The 26,237-nt window shown below is 48.7% G+C and overlaps 2 protein-coding genes across 3 annotated transcripts in view; both read left to right on the top strand.

The window, feature by feature from the left end:
- The first annotated feature begins 5,833 nt into the window (after window positions 1-5,833).
- Window positions 5,834-11,438, top strand: LOC115087872 (nuclear receptor subfamily 0 group B member 2-like). Its single transcript, XM_029595553.1, has 2 exons — window positions 5,834-6,643; window positions 10,781-11,438. The coding sequence occupies exons 1-2, from the start codon at window positions 6,061-6,063 to the stop codon at window positions 11,020-11,022; spliced, it is 825 nt and encodes a 274-aa protein (XP_029451413.1). The 5' UTR covers window positions 5,834-6,060; the 3' UTR covers window positions 11,023-11,438.
- Window positions 11,439-22,913: 11,475 nt separating this feature from the next.
- The window catches only part of BCKDHB (branched chain keto acid dehydrogenase E1 subunit beta), a 624,159-nt gene continuing 620,835 nt past the window's right edge, over window positions 22,914-26,237 (top strand). The window contains exon 1 of one of the 2 annotated variants that reach the window (XM_029595552.1): window positions 22,914-23,133. In XM_029595552.1, the coding sequence (XP_029451412.1) occupies window positions 22,971-23,133 (163 nt within the window). In that variant the 5' untranslated portion in view covers window positions 22,914-22,970. The remainder of the gene's footprint in view (window positions 23,134-26,237) is intronic. The other variant, XM_029595551.1, reaches the window with a different exon arrangement.

Genomic DNA, 26,237 nt, shown 5'->3' with positions numbered 1-26,237 from the left:
TACTGTGTACGATTTTGGATACTGCACCTTCAAAAGGATATAAACAGGATGGAGTCGGTCCAGAGGGTGGCTATTAAAAGGGTCAGTGAGCTTTACTCTAAAGCATATGGGGATAGACTTAAAGATCTAAACATGTACTCCCTGGAGGAAAGGTGAGATAGAGGAGATATGATAGAGACATTCAAATATCTCAAAGGTTTCCATGCACAGGAGGTGAGTCTCTTTCAATGGATAGGAGGCTCTAAAATGAGGGGTCATGTGATGAGGTTGAAAGTGAGTAGACAGGAGTATTCTTAGGAAATATTTCTTCACAGAGAGGGTGGTGGATACATGGAATGGCCTCCCAGTTGAGGTGGGAGTATTTGAACTCAAGAAAGCATAGTATAAGTGCAGGGGATCTCTAAGGAAGTGATGGGAATTATATTGCTAAATTAATTGGATGGATGGGCAGACTAGATGGGCCATATGGTCTTTTTCTGCCATCATGTTTCTAACATGCATGAGATAGATTTGCAAGCACACTGCCTAAGTTGTAAGCAGTGGCCTTAAAACTCGCTTAGCTTGTGGCCCTTGAGGATTGGAACTGGTTTATCCCTTCATTGTGTAAAACTTCTTTACAAACAAAAGCGCTATGAAGGCAATTATCAAGCCTAATGGGCAGAGTACCTGTAGATCTGCAAGCTGATTTTTTAAAGCGAAACTCCTCACCGAGCTTCCCTTTGAAAATTTTGGGCTGGTTGGGATTGTGGGTAATTTTGTACCAAGGTACATTGCACCTGCCTTGCAGTAAAAAACACAGAGATTTCAAAATGAAAGATCCCATACTTGCCCTAAGGGTGCTGCTACCTACATTGAAAGGGATAGTTTTCAAATGGGCCTTTGAAAACTGTCCTCTTTATGAACTAATAAACTATATAAACTGGGTGAGAATGTATAGTCTCCTAAACATAAAACACAAAACTATTACATAATGTACAACATCCTGGCAATACTATCTGCTTCAACAGAACAGGGGGTGGGAATTGGAACCCTAATGATAAAAAAAAAAAAAAGAAATGGGCCCAGACTAAAGGTCTGTGAATCCAATTCAAAATAAGATGCTGGGCAGACTGGATGAACTTCTGGTCTTTTTCTGCCGTCAATTTCTATGTTTCTATGTTACACAAATCATGTGCCCAGGGTCAGTCACTTGTTGAAGACAGAGAGGGTAGAGACCTGAAATAAAATAAATGACTGCACTGTTATCACCATGGTAGCTGACAGAGGTTCCCCTTTAATTCGAGCAATTGGAGACGGTATTCATTCATTTTAGTCCTGGCTGGAACATGCATATCTTCAAAGAAGCAAAGCTAGTGCTTGGAATTTAGCATAAACACTAGAGATGTGAATCGTGTGATCGATCGTCTTAACAATCGATTTCGGCTGGGGGGGAGGGAATCGGATTGTCGCTGTTTTGTTTTTGTAAATATCATGTAAATCGTAAATCGGGGGAGGGCGGGAAAACCGGCACACTAAAACATCCCTAAAACCCACCCCGACCCTTTAAAATAAATCCCTCACCCTCCCGAACCCCCCCCAAATGCCTTAAATTACCTGGGGTCCAGAGCGGGGGTCCCGGTGTGATCTTTTACTCTCGGGCCTGCGGTGCGTTGTAGAAATGGCGCCGGCGCTACCTTTGCCCTGTCATATGACAGGTCAAAGGTAGCGCCGGTGCCATTTTGTTTTTTGTCCCCCGACATCAGGAGCGTAGGAGATCGCTCCCGGACCTCTGCTGGACCCCCAGGGACTTTTGGCCAGCTTGGGGGGGCCTCCTGACCCCCACAAGACTTGCCAAAAGTCCAGCGGGGGTCCGGGAGCGACCTCCTGCACTCGAATCGTTTTGCCGTACGATTTTGTACGGCAAAACGATTCGAGTGCAGGAGGTCGCTCCCGGACCCCCGCTGGACTTTTGGCAAGTCTTGTGGGGGTCAGGAGGCCCCCCCAAGCTGGCTAAAAGACCCTGGGGGTCCAGCGGGGGTCCGGGAGCGATCTCCTACGCTCCTGACGTCAGGGGACAAAAAACAAAATGGCGCCGGCGCTACCTTTGACCTGTCATATGACAGGGCAAAGGTAGCGCCGGCGCCATTTCTACAATGCACCGCAGGCCCGAGAGTAAAAGATCACACCGGGACCCCCGCTCTGGACCCCAGGTAATTTAAGGCATTTTGGGGGGGTTCGGGAGGGTGGGGGATTTATTTTAAAGGGTCGGGGTGGGTTTTAGGGTTGTATCATTAGTATGCCAAAAGCCCAGCGGGGGTCCGGGAGCGACCTCCTGCACTCGAATCGTTTTGCCGGTTTTTCCGCCCTCCCCTCCCCCTTCCCCCGATTTACGATTTTTGACGATAAATCGGGGGAATTCCTATTGTATCGCGCTTCTAACGATTTTTGACGATTTAAAATATATCGGACGATATTTTAAATCGTCAAAAAACGATTCACATCCCTAATAAACACTGACCCTCTGCAAAAGAGAGTCTTGAGACTGTCTCTTCTGAATCTTCTGTAACCATCTACCTCAAAGAAATAAACTGCAAGTCCTCCGTTTTTGAGGACTTGCAGTTTATTTCTTTGAGGTAGATGGTTACAGAAGATTCAGAAGAGACAGTCTCAAGACTCTCTTTTGCAGAGGCCTGGATAACCATTTGAAGGACGAGCTGGCTGCTCGCCAGACACCTGAGTCGCTGGACAAATTAATAACCTTGGTCACTCGGATTGATCAACGACTCCGGGACAAGGTGAAGGAACTCCTGCCTAGGGTGTTACCTGGGTTGAAACAGGCCAGAGTTATCTCTACACCTCGGAAGGTTCCAGTAGTCCCTGCTGCCGATACAGATGAACCTATGCAACTTGGTCGTGGACACTTAACTCCCAAAGAGAGAAGATTTCGGAAGAAGAGCGGCTGTGGTCAGCCCGGCCACAATGTCTCTATGTGCTCCATTCATCTGAAAGTACGAACGGGCCAAAGTCCTACAGGAGGACTATTCTTAGGCCTTACTGCACCCTCTCCTTCACTCTCTCCCCGTCTCCTTGACATATGGACCAGTCACGGTTCAGACCCCTGCCCTGGTGGACTCGGGGGCAGGAGGCAACTTCATTCTCAGAAGTCTAGTGGAATATTTGAGGATTCCCTTCATCAAGTTAAAAAAAACCCCACTACGATCATCCTCCATTCATGGAAGCCCTTACCGGGAGATGTTACTTGCCAAACTGAATCAGTTACTCTCCGCATCGGAGCTCTTCATACGGAATCGCTTTCCTTCTTCGTACTGGAAAAGGCTGTGCACCCCGTCGTTCTGGGGTTACCCTGGTTGCAAGTACACCAGCCCCAATTCGACTGGGCATCTCTGGATCTCTCCCACTGGGGCCCAGAATGTCATGGGAAATGCCTTAAGGAGATATCATCTATTATTGCCAGACCTGCAACTCCTTCTTGGTTGGAGGCTGTGCCTTGAACCTTCGGTGTGTGTAGCTGATGAAATGCTGCAGTAAGTTTCTCCAAGGCGCCTTGCTGCTCCACAATGCGTTGGGCAGGCCCGGTATGGCCTGCAAAGCACTCAGTTGTGCCGGATCCATGGAGTTAGCAATCTGTAATGAAACCGCTATCTGATGGGAGGAGCAATTATATAGGAGTTAGCAATCTGATGTGTTCTCTGTGAGGAGTTAGCAATCTGTAATGAAACCGCTATCTGATGGGAGGAGGAATCAGATAGGAGTTAGCAATCTGTAGTATTTAGGAGAGTTGTGGGTGGATCCTTGGACCAGTGGCAGATGACCACGCCCCCGGGGAAGACCCCGAGAGGGACCACCGGTCAGGCTCAGAGTATGGAGACAGACGCACACTAGTTCTTTTATTAGACAGTATACTGAACCACCAGAGGTGGCAGTAGTGAGCTGGAATGCCCTTCTGGGCTGTAGTCCCTCAGAAGCTGGAACAGCGATCCCTGGAGGCTGAGCTGTAGAGAAACTAATATATAGTGAGTAGGCAGGGTAAGCAGAGTTCATGTACCGAACCTGATGGTAAGACTCACACAATGTCTGATAGAAGCCCAGGAGCTGGAATGTATAGGCCCTCGAGGAGCAAGTACCTGGTTCCAGGGAAAGCTCTGAGAGAGCAATGGTAACTCACAGATGTAGTAGGCAGTGCTGATTTCCAGGCAGAAGTGAATTCGAAGAAGTCCGGGAACAAGGGCCCTCGAGGAGCGAGTACCAGTTCCAGACTGCAACCTACAAAGTAAGAGAGAGAGCGAGGCCCCCAAGGAGCGGGTACCCTTGGTTAGTCCGAGGAGGCAGAGTGGCTTAGATAGAACGAATCCAAATCCGTTGTCATTCCTTATCCTTGCTAACTTGATGTGTTAGCAAATTCTAAGACCTTAACGGGCGGATTTTAAATGCCCTGCTCGTGTAAATCCGCCCGGATTTACGCGCGCGCAGATCCCCGGGACGTGCGTAAGTCCCGGAGTTTTTTTAATGGGGCGTGTCCAAATGACGCGGTGTTTCGGGGGAGGGACCGGGGGCATGGCGCTGGCCCGGGGGCATGGTCGAGGCCTCCAGACCAGCTCCTGGGTCGGATGACAGCGCGCCAGCAGTCTGCTGGCGCGCGTAGATTTACGTCTGCTTCTAGCAGGCGTAAATCGAGGGACAAAGGTAAGGGGGGGTGGGTTAGGTAGGGGAAGGTGAGGGGAGGGCGAAAGAAAGTTCCCTCCGAGGCCGCTCCGATTTCGGAGCGGCCTCGGAGGAAACAGAGGCAGGCTGCGTGGCTCGGCACGCGCAGGCTGCCCAAAATCAGCAGCCTTGCGTGCGCTGATCCAGGATTTTATAAGATACGCGCGGCTATGCGCGTATCTTATAAAATCCAGCGTACTTTTGTTTGCGCCTGCTGCGCGAACAAAAGTACACGATCGCGCTCTTTTTTTAAAATCTACCCCTAAATATCTGTCGCGGGTGATGTCATCTTCGGAGGACGCCCCCAAGGTTTGTGCCCTTGCCGGTACTTCAGTTGGGGCCGCCAGGAAACATGGCGGTTAGCAGCGTGGAGCCGGTCTGGGGACGCCGGAGGACCTCGGCAGAGGAACGCCGCAGCAGCCAATCTTCCCGCTGGCGAAGAGGGAGGCGCCAAAGAGGAGGGCGGAGAGGAGGTGTCGGGAACCGACGGACACGACAGCAGGTTTGTCAACGCTGTCATAGAGTACTGTCCTAGTCACTTGGGTTTTCAGGATATCCACAAAGAATATGCATAAGAGACTGGCTGCACTGTGTCCATTGTATGCATACCATAAGCATGTATATTCATTGTGATAGCCTATCAGGTTTTCAGGATATGGGGTAATTGAATATAAAGTTAGAAACCCCTACAAAAGACAGAGGGGCCTTAAACAAGTAGCCCAATTTATGCAGCAGAGCTCCGGGTGTTCTGTGTAATTTTGCAGTTAGATTATGTTGGACAAAGATACAGTTTATTCACAAGCAAAACCAGTGTACATAGAAAGAATCCAAGCATAGTTTCTTCCGACATGTGAATAAACAAGCAAGGACACTGCATCTTGAAAAACACACCAAGTAGTTTGTTGTTTCTGCAATTAACATATATGTCTATTGACTTTTCCACCAAGGACAAGCTAAATGCGATGCATTACTCGCCGTTGTAAAAATATCACTGTTGACAGCATGATAAGAGTCCGTGGTACCATGGCACAGATATCTGCAGCGCTGCGAAATGGTAAACATAATGTTTTCTATTGTTCTGCTCAGCACAGCTGACAATCCCCAGCTCTCATTCAGATAATTTCAGTCGTACTGGAAATCAAGAGATGAGTAAGTCACGCCTTGTGAATGAAAATCCCCTAGAGGAAATAAAGTTCAAGGTAATTTTACTGCACAGGGTCACATTACTTTTCCACTCACAGAGTAGAGTATAAAAGCACACAATGCCTGCCAGGAACACTGCTGCACCCTACGTTACCAGCTCAGTGTTGTAGAGTTTTGCACCAAAGGCTTTGACTCCTACATCTGCAAAACTTCACTATGGCTTCTGAAGTCCCTTGTGGGAAACTGGGAAACTGTCAGTGTAAGACCAATCCCATTGACAGCATCCTTTACCAACTCCTCAACCAGGGACAGCGAGCGGACACAGGGAAGTACTCTCAGTATCACCCCAGCCACCATCCTCGCCCCTGGATTTCCACTGGTGGCTGCCCCTGTGGGGCGAACAGGAAAGTTGTTCTACAGACTCCTGAAATCACCTGCAAGAGAGCTTCGGCAGTGCTGCTAAAGACAGTGGCTTTCATAAGACATTTGCCTTCCTTTTCTCAGTTGCCACGTGAGGATCAGGTGCTGCTGATTCGACGGGGCTGGGTCCCGCTTTTTGTTTTGGGTCTGGCCCAAGAACGGGTGGATTTTGACTTACAAGAACTGTCCGTTCCAAGTCTGCTGAAACAAATTCTCCTAAATCAGTCTGGGAATGTCTGTGACGAAAAGGGGACCCTCACCCTCGGAGTGCCCTTAGCAGAAGTTCTGAAGCTGACGTGTTTCCTGGGGAAATTCTGGAATTTGGATGTCCGTGCAAAAGAATATGCCTACCTTAAAGGAATTATTCTCTTTAATCCAGGTAAGTTTTGTAAAAATGTCCAGAACTAAAAAACCAGATACAGATCTAAATTACATTTTCTGGCTTGGTTATGCTTGCCTTGGAAAAATATCTAGGATTCTGAAATCATTTGTAAAAGCATGGTACGCTATCTGAATCAGCTTGACAATGGTTCCATGTCTTTGCTCAGAAAAAAACAGCTAAATAATGGGCAAATATGTCAGCAAAACTCATATGGCAAGTTCTGTCATAATTAATGCTGTTCTCGGACACATTAGATAAACTATTACTAACTCTTTTCTCTGCATGAGCTTCACAGTTCCTGTGAATCCCCTTTATTAGTGCTGAAGGATAATTGTGTAACGTTCACAGGATCTGAACCATGCATTTGGCCCATAATTCAGTTCCTCTGAACTCCCACCATTATAACACTATATGAGGTTTCTTTTATCCTTACGATGAATTCCATAAAACAACCTGGCCAAGACTAACTTTCCAATGCACTAGATTATTTGCTAACATACTAATGATACACTATGTTATACTGAGACCACCTATTCTCATACAGCACTGTTACATGGCCCTATTGTATGCTTAATGACAAAGTTGAATTGGAGTTTATTAACACCCATTCCTGTTATCAGGAAAAATGGAACAATTCTGTTATTGCACATCCTTTTCTTTGTGGCTGGCTCCCTCTGTTAGTGCATCTTGCATTGTGCAAGCAATTGAGTGATCTTTATGGGTTGAACAGCCAAAAGAGTTAAATTGTACGCAGACCCACTTCTGACCCCCTGCATTGTTAGACTGCATGGACCATAAGTTGGATCCATGACCCTGAGGAGCAGTGAGGGCCCAGTTCAGATTCTGGCTGCCGAAGCACATGGCCCACATAAAATAGAGAAAGCGCACCCTGGAGATTAAGAACATAAGAACATAAGAAAAATGCCATACTGGGTCAGACCAAGGGTCCATCAAGCCCAGCATCCTGTTTCCAACAGTGGCCAATCCAGGCCATAAGAACCTGGCAAGTACCCAAAAACCAAGTCTATTCCATGTAACCATTGCTAATGGCAGTGGCTATTCTCTAAGTGAACTTAATAGCAGGTAATGGACTTCTCCTCCAAGAACTTATCCAATCCTTTTTTAAACACAGCTATACTAACTGCACGAACCACATTCTCTGGCAACAAATTCCAGAGTTTAATTGTGCGTTGAGTAAAAAAGAACTTTCTCCGATTAGTTTTAAATGTGCCCCATGCTAACTTCATGGAGTGTCCCCTAGTCCTTCTACTATCCGAAAGAGTAAATAACCGATTCACATCTACCCGTTCTAGACCTCTCATGATTTTAAACACCTCTATCATATCCCCCCTCAGTCGTCTCTTCTCCAAGCTGAAAAGTCCTAACCTCTTTAGTCTTTCCTCATAGGGGAGTTGTTCCATTCCCCTTATCATTTTGGTAGCCCTTCTCTGTACCTTCTCCATCGCAATTATATCTTTTTTGAGATGCGGCGACCAGAATTGTACACAGTATTCAAGGTGCGGTCTCACCATGGAGCGATACAGAGGCATTATGACATTTTCCGTTTTATTCATCATTCCTTTTCTAATAATTCCCAACATTCTGTTTGCTTTTTTGACTGCCGCAGCACACTGAACCGACGATTTCAATGTGTTATCCACTATGACACCTAGATCTCTTTCTTGGGTTGTAGCACCTAATATGGAACCCAACATCGTGTAATTATAGCATGGGTTATTTTTCCCTATATGCATCACCTTGCACTTATCCACATTAAATTTCATCTGCCATTTGGATGCCCAATTTTCCAGTCTCACAAGGTCTTCCTGCAATTTATCACAATCTGCTTGTGATTTAACTACTCTGCACAATTTTGTGTCATCTGCAAATTTGATTATCTCACTCGTCGTATTTCTTTCCAGATCATTTATAAATATATTGAACAGTAAGGGTCCCAACACAGAACCCTGAGGTACTCCACTGTCCACTCCCTTCCACTGAGAAAATTAGCCGAGTTTTCCCCAGGGAAATAGGGAAAGTAATATGTTCCTGGAAAGAAAGAAACACCATGAGGACGACATTAAAAAAAAAAAAAAGCTGAGCTTCCAAATTGAGGAGCCTACGTTACTAAACCGTGTTAGGGCTTTAATGCATTTATTGCTCGATAAGAGCCTTAACATGGAGATAATACACAATGTTTGAAATACTGTGTATCTCCCAACCAAAAAAAAAAAACCACAACACAACACGAGAATCATCATGAGTGGATTTTTGCATACAAATCAGCTCATTACTAGACAAAATAATATAAATAAAATAAATACTGCGGCTTGTCTGAAAATTTGCAAGCTATGTATTTTAGGGATTATGAATCGGGCTTCGGACGATTGAAAATATCATACGATATTTTCAAAATCGTCAGAAATCGGGGGCTTCCCCAAAACAATAGGAAAACCCCACGAAATTGTTCGTGGGGGTTCTCTTATCGTTTTGGGGGAGGGTGGGAAAAACGGCACACAAAAATAACCCCTAAACCCACCCCGACCCTTTAAAACTAATCCCTTAGCTTCCCCCACCCTCCCAACCCCCCAAAAAACTTTTACAGGTACCTGGTGGTCCAGTGGGGGTCCCGGGAGCGATCTCCCGCTCCCGGGCCGTCGGCTGCCACTAATCAAAATGGCGCCGATGGCCCTTTGCCCTTACCATGTGACAGGGTATCTGTGCCATTGGCCGGCCCCTGTCACATGGTAGGAGCACTGGATGGCCTGCGCCATTTTTAAAGATGGCGCCGGCCAATGGCACGGATACCCTGTCACATGGTAAGGGCAAAGGCCATCGGCGCCATTTTGATTAGTGGCAGCCGATGGCCCGAGAGCGGGAGATCGCTCCCGGGACCCCCACTGGACCCCCACTGGACCACCAGTGAATCGGAACCGGAATCAGAACTGATTCCGGTTCCAATTCACATCTCTAGTTATTTGATGTAAAATTAGCTAACTTCCCCAGGAGCATTGGAATGCTAGCGTGCATTCCAGTGCTTCTAGGGCTGTCATTTAAAGGGCCTATATTTCTTCTGGTCATTGTAAAACCCCTGTCCCTGCCCCTCTGCCACCCTTTGAGGTGGTCTACGTTAAAAGCAAAAAAAAGGTTTTCAAAGTGGCCTTTCCCCAGGCAATGGTTCCTCCCTCAAAACCATGCCCCCCTTTTAAACACCCTTTTGGACCTCGAAACTCCCTCCACAGTCGTCCCTCTCTGGCCCTTACTTAGGTAACCCTAGTGGTCTACTAGGGCCCAGAGTGTCCCCTAGGGCTCTGGGCCTGGCACCTCCATTTACAAAATGTCACCAGCTGGCCAATGGACTAGAGTGGGGAGGCTTAGTAAATAGACCCCTAGGTTAGGCACCTATGTTTAGCTTAACTTAGGAACCTAACTGGGTCATTCATCAAGCAATATTTTGCATCTCTTCACCCAGATACCCTCACCTATTACAATGACCTTTAGATGGGATATGCATGCATGAATAATGCAATTGCATGCAAAGAAGGTCATTAATAACAATTTGATGAAAATATTTTATCGCAGCCAACCAAGAAGGCGGTCAGCCATGATAAAATAACAACATCTCCTAGGGAAGCATTAGTTGGGCGGTAGGACGCCCGGGAACATAACGCAGGTCCTGAGGCGCCTGCCACATATTTAAAGTGTAAAACAAGGAATCCCGTATAGAATGAGGAGCGGGAACGCTCAGAGAGACCTCATAATCAATGCCCACAATTGGGCTGATATAAAGCTTATAATGGCTCAAGTTTTTCTTTTTTAGAGCTTATAATCATCGGTCTCCATGAGCTATAAATGGACGGTGCTACTTCGATATGTAGCTACCTCAATGCACAATAAGTCTTTATATGTACTTTTGTTCAAAGTCTCTTTATGTACTTATGTTACTTAACTTGCAATTTCGTGTCCGTAGACATTACCACAGAGCAAGGGGTTCCCTTGAAGTGTGGATGTTGGAGTTGGTTTAAGCAAAGGGAATGAGGTTAGCTGGTGATTAGAAGCAATGTCTCTAGCAGTATCACTGTATATTACTAAACACATTCTTTCTGCTTTCTGATCTGATGCTTCTCCTTCCAGTGATACATGGCCTAAGGTTTCCACACTATGTGCAGACATTTCAGCAGGAAGCTTGGAGGATGCTGACCGAACTTAACTTATTGATGTACAGCAGAAGCCAAGCCCGATTAAACTGGATCCTTGGGACATTCACCAGCCTTCAAGGCATTAGTGCCAGTACTATTGAAGAACTCTTCTTCAAACCCATCGCAGGAGAGATAGGCTTGGAGGAAGTGCTGTTAGAAACTCTGGGCATCAAATAAAAAAGGACTGTACTGCACTAGGGGACTCCACTCATAAGATACAATCTGCCTTGTTACCACAGCTAAATTTCAGCTTCAATCTGTGTTTGATTTTAAGAAGTGTTAACTCAAGTATTGTAAAAGACAGAAACGGGAGATTAGCTGAAAGGGTGACTTTGTTAAACTACTTGCAGAGTGAGTTTGTTTTGAAGTGGTTATATGAAGAAATTGCCTTAGAAGCACAGATACTGATTAGGAGGACAAGAACTGAGCAACTGTCCTGAAGGAGTGCTGAGAGCAGAAGCTGCATCTGCTAATGGGTGAGCAGGACTAGTGAGTGTCTGTTTGCTGGAGAAAGTGTGTATTCAAATCTTGTAAAAGAATTCATTAGAGGGTTGAACTCTTGCTGTATATGAATATTGTGTGCTGGGAAAGTATTTTGAGTCTGTGTTTATCTTTGGGTGCTGGGAAAATAGTTTGAGCTGAAGTAAGTCTGTGAGTGTGTGAGAACTTGTTCCTGGACAAGTTATCAGTGTTTTGAGTTCCACTCACCTTCCCCAAGTCACATTTTTGATATATAAACTATTACCCCAATTAGGAGGAAAATATTTTCACAGTAAGAGTCAATTAAAGATTCAAAGTGTAATTAACCTTGATTTTAGTAACTGTAACTTTTGTCCTACTGCAGGTCATTGACAAGCCAACCTACAACACACCTATTAAATTTATAGGATTTAAATTTTGATTAACCATACCCTCTCCTTAAAGAGCTTTAAAAATTCAATAGCATTAAGATGCACACAGATATCCAGTAGTGAGATGGGGGCTATCCAGACTTTTGTACTGAATGCCATATGTATGATTTATTTATTTATTTATGATAATTTATATTCCACCTATAACCAGTACTTCTGTTCTAAGCAGATTACAAAATAATATACAGTAAACTGACACACAGACAGACAACACAAACCTGTTGGTGAGAGGTTGAATGTGTGCACCTTGTGCAAACAGCTCCTGGCTCTCAGAGTACAACTCTAAGCGCTAGAGGTCAGAGTAGCAGGCCCGTGCTGTTTAACGTTTATAAATAATCTGGAAAAGGACACGACGAGAGAAGTGATCAAATTTGCAGATGACATAAAACTATTCAAAGTTGTTAATACAGCAGTGGATTGCAAGGAACTGCAAAAAGACCTTGTGAGACTAGGAGAATGGGCAACTGAATGGCAGATGAAATGTAATGCGGAAATAAACAAAACGATGCACATAGGGAAAAATAGCTCCAACTACAGGTCCATAGTGCTGGGTTCTGTACTGGGAGTCACCACCCAGGAAAAAGACCTTGGAGTCTTTGTTGACAATACATTAAATCCTCTGTTTAGTGTGCAGCGGCTGTCAAAAGAACAAATAGAATGTTAGGAATGATCCAAAAGGAACAGTAAATATCATACTGATTGGTACTGAGCCAAATGTGTGCAGTTCTGGTCACCTAATTTCAAATAAAAACATAGCAAACTAGGAAAGGTACAGAGGAGAACAAAAATGATAAGATATGAGAGGCTACACATGCTAAGGCTCTACACTTGGGAAAGAGGCAAGTAAGAGGGGACATGATAGATGTTTATAAAACCATGAGTGGGGTGGAAAAGATAAAGGATGATTATTTACATTTTCAAATAATTCTAAAACAAGAAGACATGCCACAAAAACAACCATCAACAGATATTTGTAGAAAGTACTTTTTCCACTCAGTGCACAGATGAAGTATGGAATCTGTTGCCAGATGACATAGTCAGAGCAAAAATCTGGGGGCAGAAAGCTGATTGAAGATTTGCTGCCTTCCAGCTATGCTGAGTCTCAGTCAGCAGAGAACAGCCCTCTGCTTCCTGATCCAGCCTCTCCCCTCCCAGGCTAGGAGAAGGTGAGGCTGGAGCAGAGAAAGCAAAAAGGGATTCTTTTGGGAAAGAGAAGAGGGGCTGAATGGGGATCATTGGGGTTGAGGAGAGAAACTGAGGGATGAGAGGGAATTGGCTGGGTGATGTGGTTGTGTGTGAGAAAGAAGGGAACAAGAGGAGGAAGTGTGTGTGTGTCAGTGTCAGTGTGTGTGTGTGTGTGTCAGTGTCAGATTGGATGGGAGGTTACAGAGGGATGCAAGGCAGAGAAGGTCCAAAGCATGGCTGGGACACTGGCCTATTTCCCTCTCACCCCTCCAACTGTAATTTAGATCCTCTCACCCTTCATCTCAGATTCTATCCCCCAGATCTTAACATCTCCCTTCCTTCCTACCTCTCCCTTCTCCTCCTATCCTGAAACCCACTCCCTAACCTTTCCTACTCTCTCTTCTCCCATTCTAGATTCATGATCTTTCCCCCTTCCTCATCTCTCATCCCCCACATCCCCAGTCCTCTTTCTTTCTCACACTCCTCACTCCATCCCCAGTCTTATCACCTCTTTCTCAGCTCATTCCTAGTGTTCTTCCCTTCTCTCTCCATCCTTGGTCTCCTCACCCTCACCCTCTCCTTTTCCTATCCCCATCCCTGAGATCTCCCTGCTCTACTGATGCTTGAGATCTTTTTTCCTTTTTCAGTTAAAAAAGTAAATCATACAGACACAATATTAAAAAATGGAAATGTTTGTCAATGTGCTTCAGAACGTTCTTATTTTTTGGTCACAGAATCCACCCTTGAGCTGCCACAGCAAACTGTGGGGCTGTGTCTTAGACTCCTTGATGTCCAACCTCACAGGAGATAGGAGGCAACAGCACCAACAGTGCCTAGGGGTGGCAAAACACTAAATCCATCACTGGCCAGAGGTGGCATGGTGCGATTGATGGACCTTAGTCTGACTCAGTATGGCACGTTCTTATTCTTATCGACACCCTGTGAATTTTATCTTTCAGTGTCCTATTGATCCAAAGGAACTGAGTAATGGAAATTGTGCATGTTTGCCTAATTTTGGTATTGCAGATTCTATTCCTTATTCAGGGGTTAAAAACCAACTCAGAGCCTGGGCACATACTGGACATAATACCATGTCACCACAGGCAGCAATCATGCAACTGACATAACTTGCTAAATCCTCCAAAAACACTGAAAGAATATGTGTTGGGAAGGTTAAGAAGCCAGACTCTTGACACAGCTAGACTCATTTGGCCTGCCTCATCTAAACAACAGCAAGAGTGATATAAAGTTGGGTGGCTGTGATCCCTCCTTCCTATAATGCAGGCATCCAGGACATCGCTCGTTCGCATCCACCCCCGTTCACACCTTGAATAAATGCAACTGACAACAAACTTTGGGTTAACTGGGCCGCAGCTTTAATAACTTGGAGGTCCGAGCCATTGAATTAACATAACATTTTAACAACATCTCCGACCATCGTCCGCCACTCCTCTAGCAGGACGATCCCCCGCCAGCCATACGGCTCGTTCCTCGACCCTTCCCGGGTTCCGGCCCCCGCCATCTGCCAGCAAGGAGCCAACCCGGCGGCCCCCGCCGCTGGCGAGCAAGGGGCCAGGCCAGGGGACTCCCGCCACTGACGAGCAAGGAGCCAGACCAGGGGACTCCCGCCACTGACGAGCAAGGAATCCACATCCGACAACTATCCCAGTTGTCCACCGTTCATTAATACCACATAATTACATCTTACTCATTATGCTATACAAGCTGTACCGGCTCGGGCCATCCGCCACAGACACGGGCATACATGTCCCGTGCCCCCCAAAGATGCGGCCCAACTACAAGGGAAATACCGTCTCCAAGGCCTCCTGAATTGAATTAAGGAATAAGTCCATTCCGATAAAGGACAGATGTACTCCATCCTTGCCAAAAAGTCCCGTGGCCGACCCCCAAGACCAATCATACTTAATATGCCGCCCGCCCCGGAAAACCAGCCACGAGCCAATTTGCTGGTTCGCCTTGGATCTGCTCCTGCGCCAAATTACCTTATCCAATTCAGCCGGCCTGGCGATAATATCCGACCAAAGCAAAACAGTGGACGGCAACAGCAGAGACACCAACATCAGATCCTGACGGACCATACTGATGAACTGCCGTCCCGTCATTTTGCCCCAGTCATTCCCTCCCAAATGAATTACCAACGCCCTAGGGGCACCGAGCCGCTCCAAACCCTCCCGCACGCAAGGAAGCAGCTCGGCCCACACCATACCCCGACGCCCCAACCAGTGCAAAGCAACCCCCCGCGTCTGTAAGTCCAGATGTGGCCCGTATGGCCGTCCGCAGGCATGCCTGTGCGCCCAATAGGTGAAAGAGTGCCCAAGGATCCACCCAGCATGTCCTGCAGACTCCGCACTTGGAAGGAAAAACAGAGTTAGACCCGTTCAAAACTGCCCCTGACCCGGACGCACATAACTGCGGAACGAGTCCGAACGCCACCGCCCAATCCTACGAATCACCTCCCCGGACAAGCCAGCGGAGTCCGCGGCAGTCGCCGCCCCAATCCGAAAGGAATGGGTCCCAAAACGACCAACATCCAAGCCCAATGACGACAACGCCGAACGCAGAACCACCTCAAACTGATACTTAGTCAGCGGGCGCAGGTTCTCATGAATCAAAAACTGCGCCGGCCCCGACGCCCGCCCCCGGCAATAATGCACCGCGTTGTCCACCGGGCACGATGGCAATCCCGGCACAGCACACAACACCACAGACAACCCCTTACCCTGCTGATCCGTCTTGGACCGCGGTATACAAATGGACACCGAACGATTAGTAACCGTCACATGCCTGGCCAATAAACCCGGAAAATCCGCACTGGTGGCGGACCGAGCCACCAACTCGCTAATCCGAAAAGCCCCGAAAAAGGCAAAAACAAACGCCACTCGGAAAAGACCCGTTTCGTAACAAGAAAAACATATACTCGGCAACGCAGCCAGCAATCGCAACAAAATATCATGCGTGATCGGGAGACGTTTGTCTACTCTCCTGCCCACCGCCTTAGCCCAACCGGCCAACACACGCCGAACCACAAACCTTCCCGAAGGAAAACCCCAGCCATGCGCCCTCATAAAGAAGGAAAAACCAGACAACTGCCGAGCCACCGCCGCTCTAGAAAAGCCGGCCGCCTTACTGTACTCCAGGAAGCGAAGAAGGGCAACATCCGAAACAGGGCCCCCACCCCATCCCGCCGCAGACAACACAACCGAAACCTTCCGAGCACCTCCCACGTAACTTGCCCACGTTGAAGGGGCTAGTGAAGCCCGCAGCAGTCTCCAGGCTTCGGGGAACCCAAGCTCCAGAGGAAAGACGGTACCACTGCTCCGGAAGGATCCGCATCCGGGGCCAACTCTCGAAATCGCTCCCACTGGAAACGAGAAAGAGAGTCAGCCACACCGTTAGCAACCCCCGGCACATGACGGGCCCAAACTGTCACATTGCACGACATACAACGCAGCACCAACTCCCTCAACAAGTCAGACACCCGGAGGCACCTAGCAGCCCGCCGATTGATAACCTCCACCACGCCCATGTTATCACACCAAAACACAACCCTCTTGTCTCTCAAACTATCCCCCCAAATGTGCAAGGCAACCACAATCGGGAAAAGCTCAAGAAACGTAATATTCCTTGTAGTACCAGACACCACCCAATCCTCCGGCCACGCCGCCGCGCACCACGCCCCATGAAAGTAGGCACCAAAACCGAAAGAGCCCGCCGCGTCCGTAAACAACTCCAGGTCGTGGTTGGACAGCGGATCCTCCTGCCAGAACGCAATCCCGTTAAACCCAACCAAAAACCGATCCCACACCAGCAAATCTTCCTTCATCGAGCTGGTCACACGAACCCTGTAATGCTTCTTCCCCACCCCCGCCGTGGCCCTAGTCAACCGTCTCAGAAAAACCCGACCCATCGGAATCACCCGACACGCAAAATTGAGACTCCCCACCAGCGATTGCAGCTCGACAAGCATTAACTTGGGCCGACGCAACGCGGAGCTCACCAGACCCCGCAAACGCTCAACCTTCTCCAGGGGCAAACGCGACTCCATCGCGACCGAGTCCACCTCAATCCCCAAAAACACCAAAGTAGTGCAAGGCCCTTCCGTCTTGTCCCCCGCAAGAGGAATCCCAAATTCCAGAGCGACCGCCTGGAAACAGTGCAACAACTCCGCACATGCGTCCGTGTCCGCAGCACCCACCAGCAGAAAATCATCTAAATAATGAACGATGTTTGAAGACCCCGAGCAGCACTCCACCACCCAATGCAAAAAGGAGCTAAACGCCTCAAAATAAGCACACACTATGGAGCAACCCATTGGCATGCACATATCAAAATAAAAGCCCCGCTGGAAACGAAAACCCAACAAACGAAAATTCTCAGGATCTACGGGCAACAATCGGAAAGCCGCCTCGATGTCAACCTTCGCCAGCAGCGCACCCTGGCCACAACGGAAAATCACCCGGACGGCCGAATCGAATGAAGCATAACACACCCTGCACAATTCCTTGGGAATAGCGTCGTTCACAGAGCCCCCTTCAGGAAAGGACAAGTTATGAATCAAACGATACTTACCCGGCTCCCGTTTAGGCACCACCGCCAATGGGGAAAGCACCAAGTCCGGAAACGGGGGCTCCGCAAAAGGACCCGCGATACGACCCAAATCAATCTCCGCCTGCAATTTAGCCCGCACTACGTGAGGCAAACGGGTCACCGAAGGACAACGCAACCCCCCACCCACTGGTCCCCCCCCCCGAACACGGGATCCGAAACCCCCGTGGAAAAACCCCGCAACAACACTTCCGCCATCCCTGCCATCGGGTACCCCTGCAACCACGGACGCATCGCTTCTATGCGGACAGGAGTGGCCGCCCTACCGAAACAGTTACTTACCTGCCCCTTTCGGCCCAGGAGCGGGCCCCGAGCCATCTCCCGGCTTCCTAACACATTTGAACGCGGGGTGCCCCCCACCACAAGACGCGCACGCGTGCCGGAATTTGCAGTCCGTAAACATGCATTGGGATCTGTTGAACCGCCAACAGACGTCACTGCCCCCCGCACCAGCCTTCCCCGCACTAGCGGCGGGGAACCCCGGACGAAATGGCCGAAAAGAAGCTACCCCCTGCGACGCACCCACCCCCAAACCCCCCCCGGGGACTTTGGAGGCCATTTGCGTCAACCACAAGCCGACATCCTGCGTACCCCAGGACATAAACCGGTTTTCTTCCATCCGGTCCCGGAAGCGCTCGTCGTAGTTTAGCCACGACCAGCCTTCATAGGTCTTACTAGCAGCCAAAATCGCATCCCCGTAAGCCAACAGAGGCCCATACTGCGATGGGTCATAGTGACCAATCACGCTCGCCAGCCTCAAAAACGAACGCATCCAGTTATGGATATTCCGCGCAATCGGCACCCGCGACCCGGGAAAGCGCCCACTTTTGTCCCGTTTCTTCTTGTCCTTCCTCCTCCCCCGACGCCCCTCCAGCAGCTTAAAAATATCAACGAACCTACGGCGCCGTATCTTCTTCCGGACCGCCCGGGGCACCTCCTCCCATAATTCCGTAAGCGCGACCAAGGCCGGGGTACCCCGCACCGCCCCCCCGGACCTAGAAGCCGCCTTCACCAACCCCGCAGAGTCAGACGAGGAGGTCGAGGACGACGAAGAAGAAGACGAAGACCCCGACGAACTATCCCGTGCGCGCCGCCGTTTTGACTTGGACTTCTTCGCACGAACCTTCCTCGCCCGACCCCCCCCATCCTTCGGGTCAACCTCGCCATCCATGGGCTGCCGAACCCCCCCACCGACGTCCACTTCCACCCCATCCCCCCCGGGGTGTCCCCCCTCAGATCCCTCGCGAACACCTGCGGTGGGAAAGAAGACCAACTCACCCGGCGTCCTCCGATCCACTGCAAGCAAGCCTGACGCTGCAGCCAGGGGCCTAGGCGCCCGTCCCTCCTCACCGGGTGGCGCATTCCGCCAAGCCTCCTGCCTCGACGACCCAGGCTCTTCCCACTCCGCACCCGTCAAGTCCTGCTGAGGAACACAAACAGGGACAGGAGAGACCAGCCCAGGCTCCCCGACCTCACCCCGCCGCCCGTCCAGGACCAAGAACAGGAACCGCGGCTCCCGCCCCCGACTCCCCGCGCCCCGAACCAGGCCCAGACCGAGGAACAAAGTCCCCAGACCGACCCCTACCCCCACTGGAGCCTCGAGGGGAAAGGAAACCACTGTGCCGGGCGGGAAAACAAGGGAATCCCGCATCCCCAACTCCCCGCCATTCACGCTCCACGCTGCACCCCCCCGGCCTGCAACAGGCCCCTCCCGGGCCATCGGACCCCGCTCCCCCAGCCATGCAACAGATGGCTGGCCCGACGCCCCCCCCCAGTCCATCAAGTCCTCCCGCCCCTCCTGCCAATCCAGCTCCCCGAAGCCCCCCCTCGCATCAGCCCGAGGCCACCCCGCCAGCCACCCCTCAGGGACATCCCCACCAAGGGAAACGGCACGCGAAGGCGGCCCAGAAGCTGCACGCCGACCTACCCCGCTCCGCCTCAGTGCCCTTGCCGGCTCCGCCAAGCCGCTACCCCCGGCTACACCCCCCGCAGCACCACCAGCCGTCCCCATGCCCTGCCCAGGACCTGCACACCCCACACCGCCAGCTACGCTCCACGCCAGCTCGGGAAACCGCGCCCCCCGTCCTCTCCCCCTGCCCGGCGCCCGCGATCGCGACCTGGAAGCCCGCGAAGCCCGCACACTACCGGCGCCACGCCCTGCCCTCCCACGACCGCCGTCCCGCCGCGGACTCAGCCTCACCCCGTCGCCGACACCCCCACCCTCCACCGCCAGCAGCCCCCCAACTCCGGCCACCCCGAGCGGCACAGGACTCACCCAATCCGCCGCAAAGGGGACGGACACAAGCTCCCGTCGCGGCAAGTCACCGCCCTCCTCCAGCTCCCCGGGCACAGAGGCAGCTTCCTCCGACTCCATCAGACCCGGCGCGAATGCCTTCAACACGAAGGCCCGGAGAGCCGTCCAAAGTCAGCAGAGCCCACCGCTCCAATCCTTCCAGCTGCCCACAAAATTATCACTTGCCTTGTTTTATTTTTTATATTTTTTTTTTTTTTTAAAGCGCAGCCAGAAAGAAAACAGTCGACCGGCTCTCAGGGCAGTCGCGGCGAAGTGAAACCAACGCCGCCCTGCCCCGAGACTCCGCCCCCTCAAGATCCCCCTCTGGGCTTCCCACCAATTACGGCCTGCCAACATCGCAGCCGTACCTTGCCTACCCCTCCTCCTTACTCCACGCCCTCTGCTACTTCCCCTGACCCCTGCCTGACCTAACTGCCTCCCTTATGTGCTCCCCCCCCCCCCCCCCCCCCCCCCCCCCCGCTTTACCCTGCTCCCGATGCGCGCCTGAGCCTACATTATCCTGGCCAGCCGTGCACAGGGCCCAGCTGACCTTCCAGAATGTCCAACCCAGAAGTTCATAGCCCTCAAATGTCCCCAAATCCTAAAAAGCAGATAGTTTGCTGGGTGCAATTTACCCCAGTCTATGGTATTGCAGGGCAAAGACAATTTTATCATCCCATTCTGCTACTCTTTCTTAGAGCAGCAGTACCAGAAAGAAAATGTTAGATCATTGTTTACAGTTAACTAGCAAAGCGATAAAGAGTCCTCTTTATAATGAGTTTTATTCCACATCTGAGGCAGGGCTGGATTTAAGAGGATGACACCCATAGGCAGAGGACTTGGGGTAATGGCATCCCTCCTTCTCCTCCCCCTGGAAAGCAGAGAGCAGCAGGGGGCATCTTCAGAATTTGGCACCTAAGATATGTGCCTATGTTGTCTATACCTAAATCTGGCCCTGACCTGAGGCGATATCAGGCTTTAAAGGTCATGAAAGCTACTCCTACTTAGGTGCTCCCATAGTCTTGGATCGAAGTAAATGAGAACACCGCTGTGCTGATTCTTATCAGAATGCTATGTGGGCATCACAGTAATACACCTAAGGTATGATTACAGCATAAAGAGTTGAAGGAAACTTTTAAAAGCAGAACTACAGCCATAAGTAAAAGATGCACACCTTTTAAACAAAAAAACAAAAAAAGCAACAAAACAAAAAAAAAAGAGGAAACCTACAGGCAAGACCAAAGAGAAACTATCAGTTTGAGGTTTTGAGGGCTGTTCATTGTTGCTTTTATTTTACTTTCACAAGTGTTTTCTTTGATCTGTATTGTGAAGACATTTGAAAATTGGAAGTAGGAAATGAACCCTCTTCTTCCTAATCATCCCAATTGATTCTGCTAGCTTTATGCCATATAACAGGGGGTAACTTGTTTGGTTTCTCCAATACAGATACTAGTTGTGCTGAATTCCCCGAAGTGCAGTTACTCTTTCATCTACATGGTATGGAAAACTGATCCAATAATCCCCAAAGATCTGTCTTTCCATTTCGGTCTCTTCATAATTTCCATTATTTTTTTTTTATGATTTAGATTCTGCTTTTTCAGGCACTTCAAAGCAGATTATATTCAGGTTCTATTTTCCCTGATGTACGTAGTAGGACAAAAAGGTAAATTGTGGTGTATCATTAAAGGCTTGGCCATCAAAAACAATAGGCAATAAATCATTCCTGTTGAATAAAGCAAATCCTAAGACCTGAATATCTGCAGCACTATGAGAATCTACAACGTCTACAGTAAGCAGTTTTTAAAAATAATTCCAGCAAATATCCATTGGCACTTCCAAAGTACTTGGATGGGATGATAAGGTTTAAATGGCATGGGATAAACACAAAGGATCCCCAGCACGGTAATGAAGCACTGCAGTAACATTGCAGGGAGAGGCAGTTACAAACCTAATAAAGAGAAAGCATGGGGTAATCAGAAAGGAGCAGCAGTTACTACCCGAAAAATCTCGCTGGGCAGACCAGATGGGCTGCTTGAATATTTTTCTGCCATAATGTACTGTGTGAAAAGCCTGAAAATAACACTGGAGTAGGAAGAGTTTTCAGTGTAACACTGTTTCATGGTCAACAGTGTTGCATTATGGTGTCTCTCAGTACACTGCATAAGTAAAGCCTATAAAAAGAATCACACCCTCGCTAGCGGAGATGAAAATGGTAAAATAACTTGCTCCCCCACCTACAGGTTTAGCAAAATATTACACGACGGGCCTGATTCACTAAGCTGTTTTCCCATAGACACAAAGCGAAGAAAGCCTTAATGCATTACGCCCCACGTTTGAAGACGTTCGCACCGTAAAGGCGATTTTAACCATTCACGTCTGTCCTACCACTAAACCCAATGTCCAGCTACTCGCACAGTATCCAGGCCATTAGCTGCAACTGGGGAAATTCTTTCATGTCACCTTCTTTTCCCACTGGCATTTTATTTTTGAAGTTTTTGGTTGTCATTCCTTTCAATACATCCAGTTATTTCCTTCTCATCAGTTCCACAACCCCTATCTAAGAACAGCCAGCTCGGTCAAAATTAAAATATACAGCACACTTAATTTTTTTTTTTTGTGCTACAGGCGTCTCTTTCTCTTTCGAAATTCCAGCTCAACAGGCACTGTTCAAACTGGACTAAGCAGCGGGTAGGATCTGCATTACACTCCGGCCTTCCCGAAGTGATGGGAAGCTGGTAGCTCAGCGCCGCAGTAACAAAACTGTTAATCAGGACTGAAACGCCCAGCGCAGAGTCCGCCTTGAAACAAAAAATGAATATCTAGCAGCAGGCGGGGATCTGACGTCACACACATGCGTCACGACAAACCTCCTCTCGGTCCAGCAAAAGAACTGGATTTGGCGCATGCGCAGACATTAATCTCAGCGATTTCCCCCCCCCCCCCTCTTATGCGCCCGCCCTCTCCTCCTGCGAGCCTGTAGAACGCGGCACTCGGATTGGTCGCTCTCTGATTGCCTCCCCTTACCCGGAAGACCCAACTATCCAATAGCAAAGTAGCCTGCGGTTTCCACCTCCTCGCCGACAACGTGTTGACACTTTCCAGCAACAACAATGGCGTCGGCGGGGCTTCGGATCTTGCTGTGCCGGAGAGCGGCGGTGTCTTCGGGCTGTGAGCGGCTGTTGCCTCTGCGGCGGATGGGACCGTGCAGGCAGCCGCAGAGACGGGCAGTCGCGCATTTCACTTTCCAACCGGACCCTGAGCCCACCCAGTACGGTGAGGAGATAGTAGAGAGGGCTGGGAGAGAGATACATGGAGATGTAATTTTGATTTCACTCTGAAAAGTTGGACTACGTATCTGTACATGCAATGGGGCAAAATCAAGACTGTATCAGTTTGTGCTGGTCGAGCTGGGTGAAGTGACAACCTTACTTGTGCTTCCAGACTGGCCCTAGATGCACCATTGAAAAGTGTGTAGCGCAGGCGGGGGCAGTTCTGGTCCTTGCTTCCTGCAAACGTCTGATTTTTCAGGATATCCATAATGTGTATGAGCTATTTGCATTTACTGTCTCTGTTTTATGTAACTATATTTTATGTATATTCATTATGAATATCCCGAAAACATGCCCGTTTGGTACTTACAAAGATCAGGTGGGGGTCGAATATTGGTGTTGGTGTGTAGGCTGGGCCAGGCATAATACCCAGGAGCCAATAGTTTCACTCGGGTAGATTGATACCTGAATCTTGGATACAGGTAACAAGAGCTGGAGGGGAACAAATTCTGGAGTTTGGCTGTAGGCTAGGAGCTGGAATCAGCAGGCAGATTAAAGGCTGGCAACTAGGATCCTGGAGTGCCACAAGTAGATTGCCACAATGAATATGAGATATATTTGCATACCTTGAAGGCAGTGCATGTAAATATACCTCTAGCATATTAATCATGGATATACTGAAAACCAGACCTATTTGTGGCACTCCAGGACTGGAGTTGCCAAGCCCTGTACTAAAAGCAAGATGGAATTGCGGGTGAGGAACCAGAATCTGGTAACAAGTCACAAGCAGTAGCAGAACTAGTAAACAGTGGAACTGGTGAAGCTGCAGAAAGGAGCTGGAAGACTGAAGTGACAGACTGGAAGAAAAGTTTTAACACAAAAGCTCTGGAGAGTCAGGGTTCAGCAGGCAGCAAAACTTTAAACTGCAAACCCTGAAAAAACTCAAACCCCTCCTTCACGCCCAAGACTACCGAACCGTCCTCCAAACAATGCACTTTTCCAAACTCGACTACTGCAATACTCTACTCCTTGGCCTCCCCGAAGCCACCATCAGACCACTACAGGTACTACAAAATGCTGCCACTAGATCCATCACAAACATCAAAAAATGCGACCACATCACCCCCACCCTCAAAGAACTACATTGGCTACCCATCAGCCAAAGAATCCAATATAAAACCCTAACCCTCATCCATAAAAAAATGAACAACAATAAGATGGACTGGTTAAACTCTGCCATACTCCCATACACCCCAAATAGAAACCTCAGATCTATGGACTCTGGGCTTCTCACCATCCCCAACTCCAAAACAGCACACCTCACCTCTACCCGAAAACGAGCCATATCAGTAGCCAGCCCCACGCTGTGGAGCTCCCTCCCGCCCCTCCTTAGAAATGAACCTTCTAATCAAATCTTCAAAAAACACCTCAAAACCTGGCTCTTCCTAAAAGCCTTCCCGCCAGAAACTTAGCCCCCTTGCTCAGGCCCCCACCCCTGCTCAGAAATGAATCTTCCCCAGTCCGCCGTCAACCACCCCCTTTGTGTCTAAGGGTATGCTTAGTAGGAAAGAAAATTGGAGACCCTGTAGCCCTTATCCAAAATTTTCTGAGTGAAATTTCTAGAGAATTCCATAGAAAACATATAAAGCTGAAGGTAATGTTAGACGCCGAAGAGCTTGCTTTGTTTTGGCCCCACAATGAGAGAGAGGTAAGTCGCCTCCCTGGACGTTATCTTGGTTGGGTAAAGATGCTCGATCCAACAGGTCCGAGCTGAGGGGGAGGTTATGTGAAGGAATGTCCCTAAAATCCCTTCTCAAACAGTAAAAGTAAGATACTCAGGTAGTTCTGTAGGTGGGTTCCTAAGAGCAGGAATAACAGTCTAGGCCCAACCAGGAACAGAAAATATTCTTTAATTTCAATAACTGCTTGGAAAAAATATAAAATTATTACATTTTATTTTTTGCACGAAAGTTTTTAAAATTTTTGCTTACTTGCTCAGTGAGTAATCTGGGACTGATGTGCTGCGCACAGTTTTTGATAAAGGGTTGAATAGGAGATAAACTCTCGTACATTTCCCTGTCAATCTCAAAATGTTTTGACCTCTTCTGAAGTTTTCACAGAGCAAAGCTAGGATGATTCCCTTCTCAACTCGTCATACAAAATTTTATATTTATATTCTGATACCAGTTGGCGATCAGGAGTTCTTAAAGGGGTGACCTACCTGGGGGCAGTCCTCCATCAGCAGGGGCCCCCTCTTCTTGACAGCCTGTGGTGATGTCCGTGGAAGGGGTGGGTCCAGGGCTCTGCCAGGCGGCAGTCTGAAAGCATTTCTGTAAGGGTCAGGCAGGATGGGGGATGGCTTGCTAGATGGCAGAACCTGCTCCAGCAGCAACCCAGGGATGTGGCTCCTTCTCCCATGGATGGCACACAATGATGTTAGCGGGAAGGACAGGGCCCTTTCATATCACACTTTATAATAAAAACTTGTAGATATTTAGGTCATAAATGATAGTGTCATTACTCTATTAAATCACTGAAAAGAAATAGGAAGCCACTTTCGGTACAGGATATGCGATAATTAGGTAGAAATTTAAATGGTTTAGGAAAAAACTTAAATTAGTCTTTTCTAATAAATTGACCTTCTTTATAGGCGTTCTTTACTGCAGGTATACTGTGAAACTCCTTACATACACCTATACAACCTGGTACAGATTCCCTCTCTCCCACTCTCACACTCAGTCACACGTTCATCTGCATCATTTTTTAATTTGTGTGTGTGACTTCTTTGTCAACAAGACGTTATGCATCTGACAGAAAAGTTGAGCATGTAAGCTGGATAGAAATTGGCAGAGTTGCTGAAGGGGAGATTGAGGCAGAAAGGGGTTGTTTGGGGGGCAATGAGGGGGATGATTGAGACTTGGTATGGGCGTTTATTTGAGTGAGGAGGATAGAACGGGGAGGGCGGAGAATGGATGAAAGTACTGGGATGTGGGGCTGGGTGAAAAAGAGGACTGGAAATTGAACAGGCATACACCCATACACCCTGGTACAGATTCCCTCTCTTACACTCACACCCTCTCACACTCAGACACACACAGTGTAAACAGT

Source organism: Rhinatrema bivittatum, chromosome 3 (genome assembly GCF_901001135.1).
Source record: "Rhinatrema bivittatum chromosome 3, aRhiBiv1.1, whole genome shotgun sequence".
In the NCBI taxonomy this organism is placed as follows: Eukaryota; Metazoa; Chordata; class Amphibia; order Gymnophiona; family Rhinatrematidae; genus Rhinatrema; species Rhinatrema bivittatum.
Note: the sequence above shows the minus strand (reverse complement) of the source record. Positions and strands in the feature narration are given on the sequence as shown.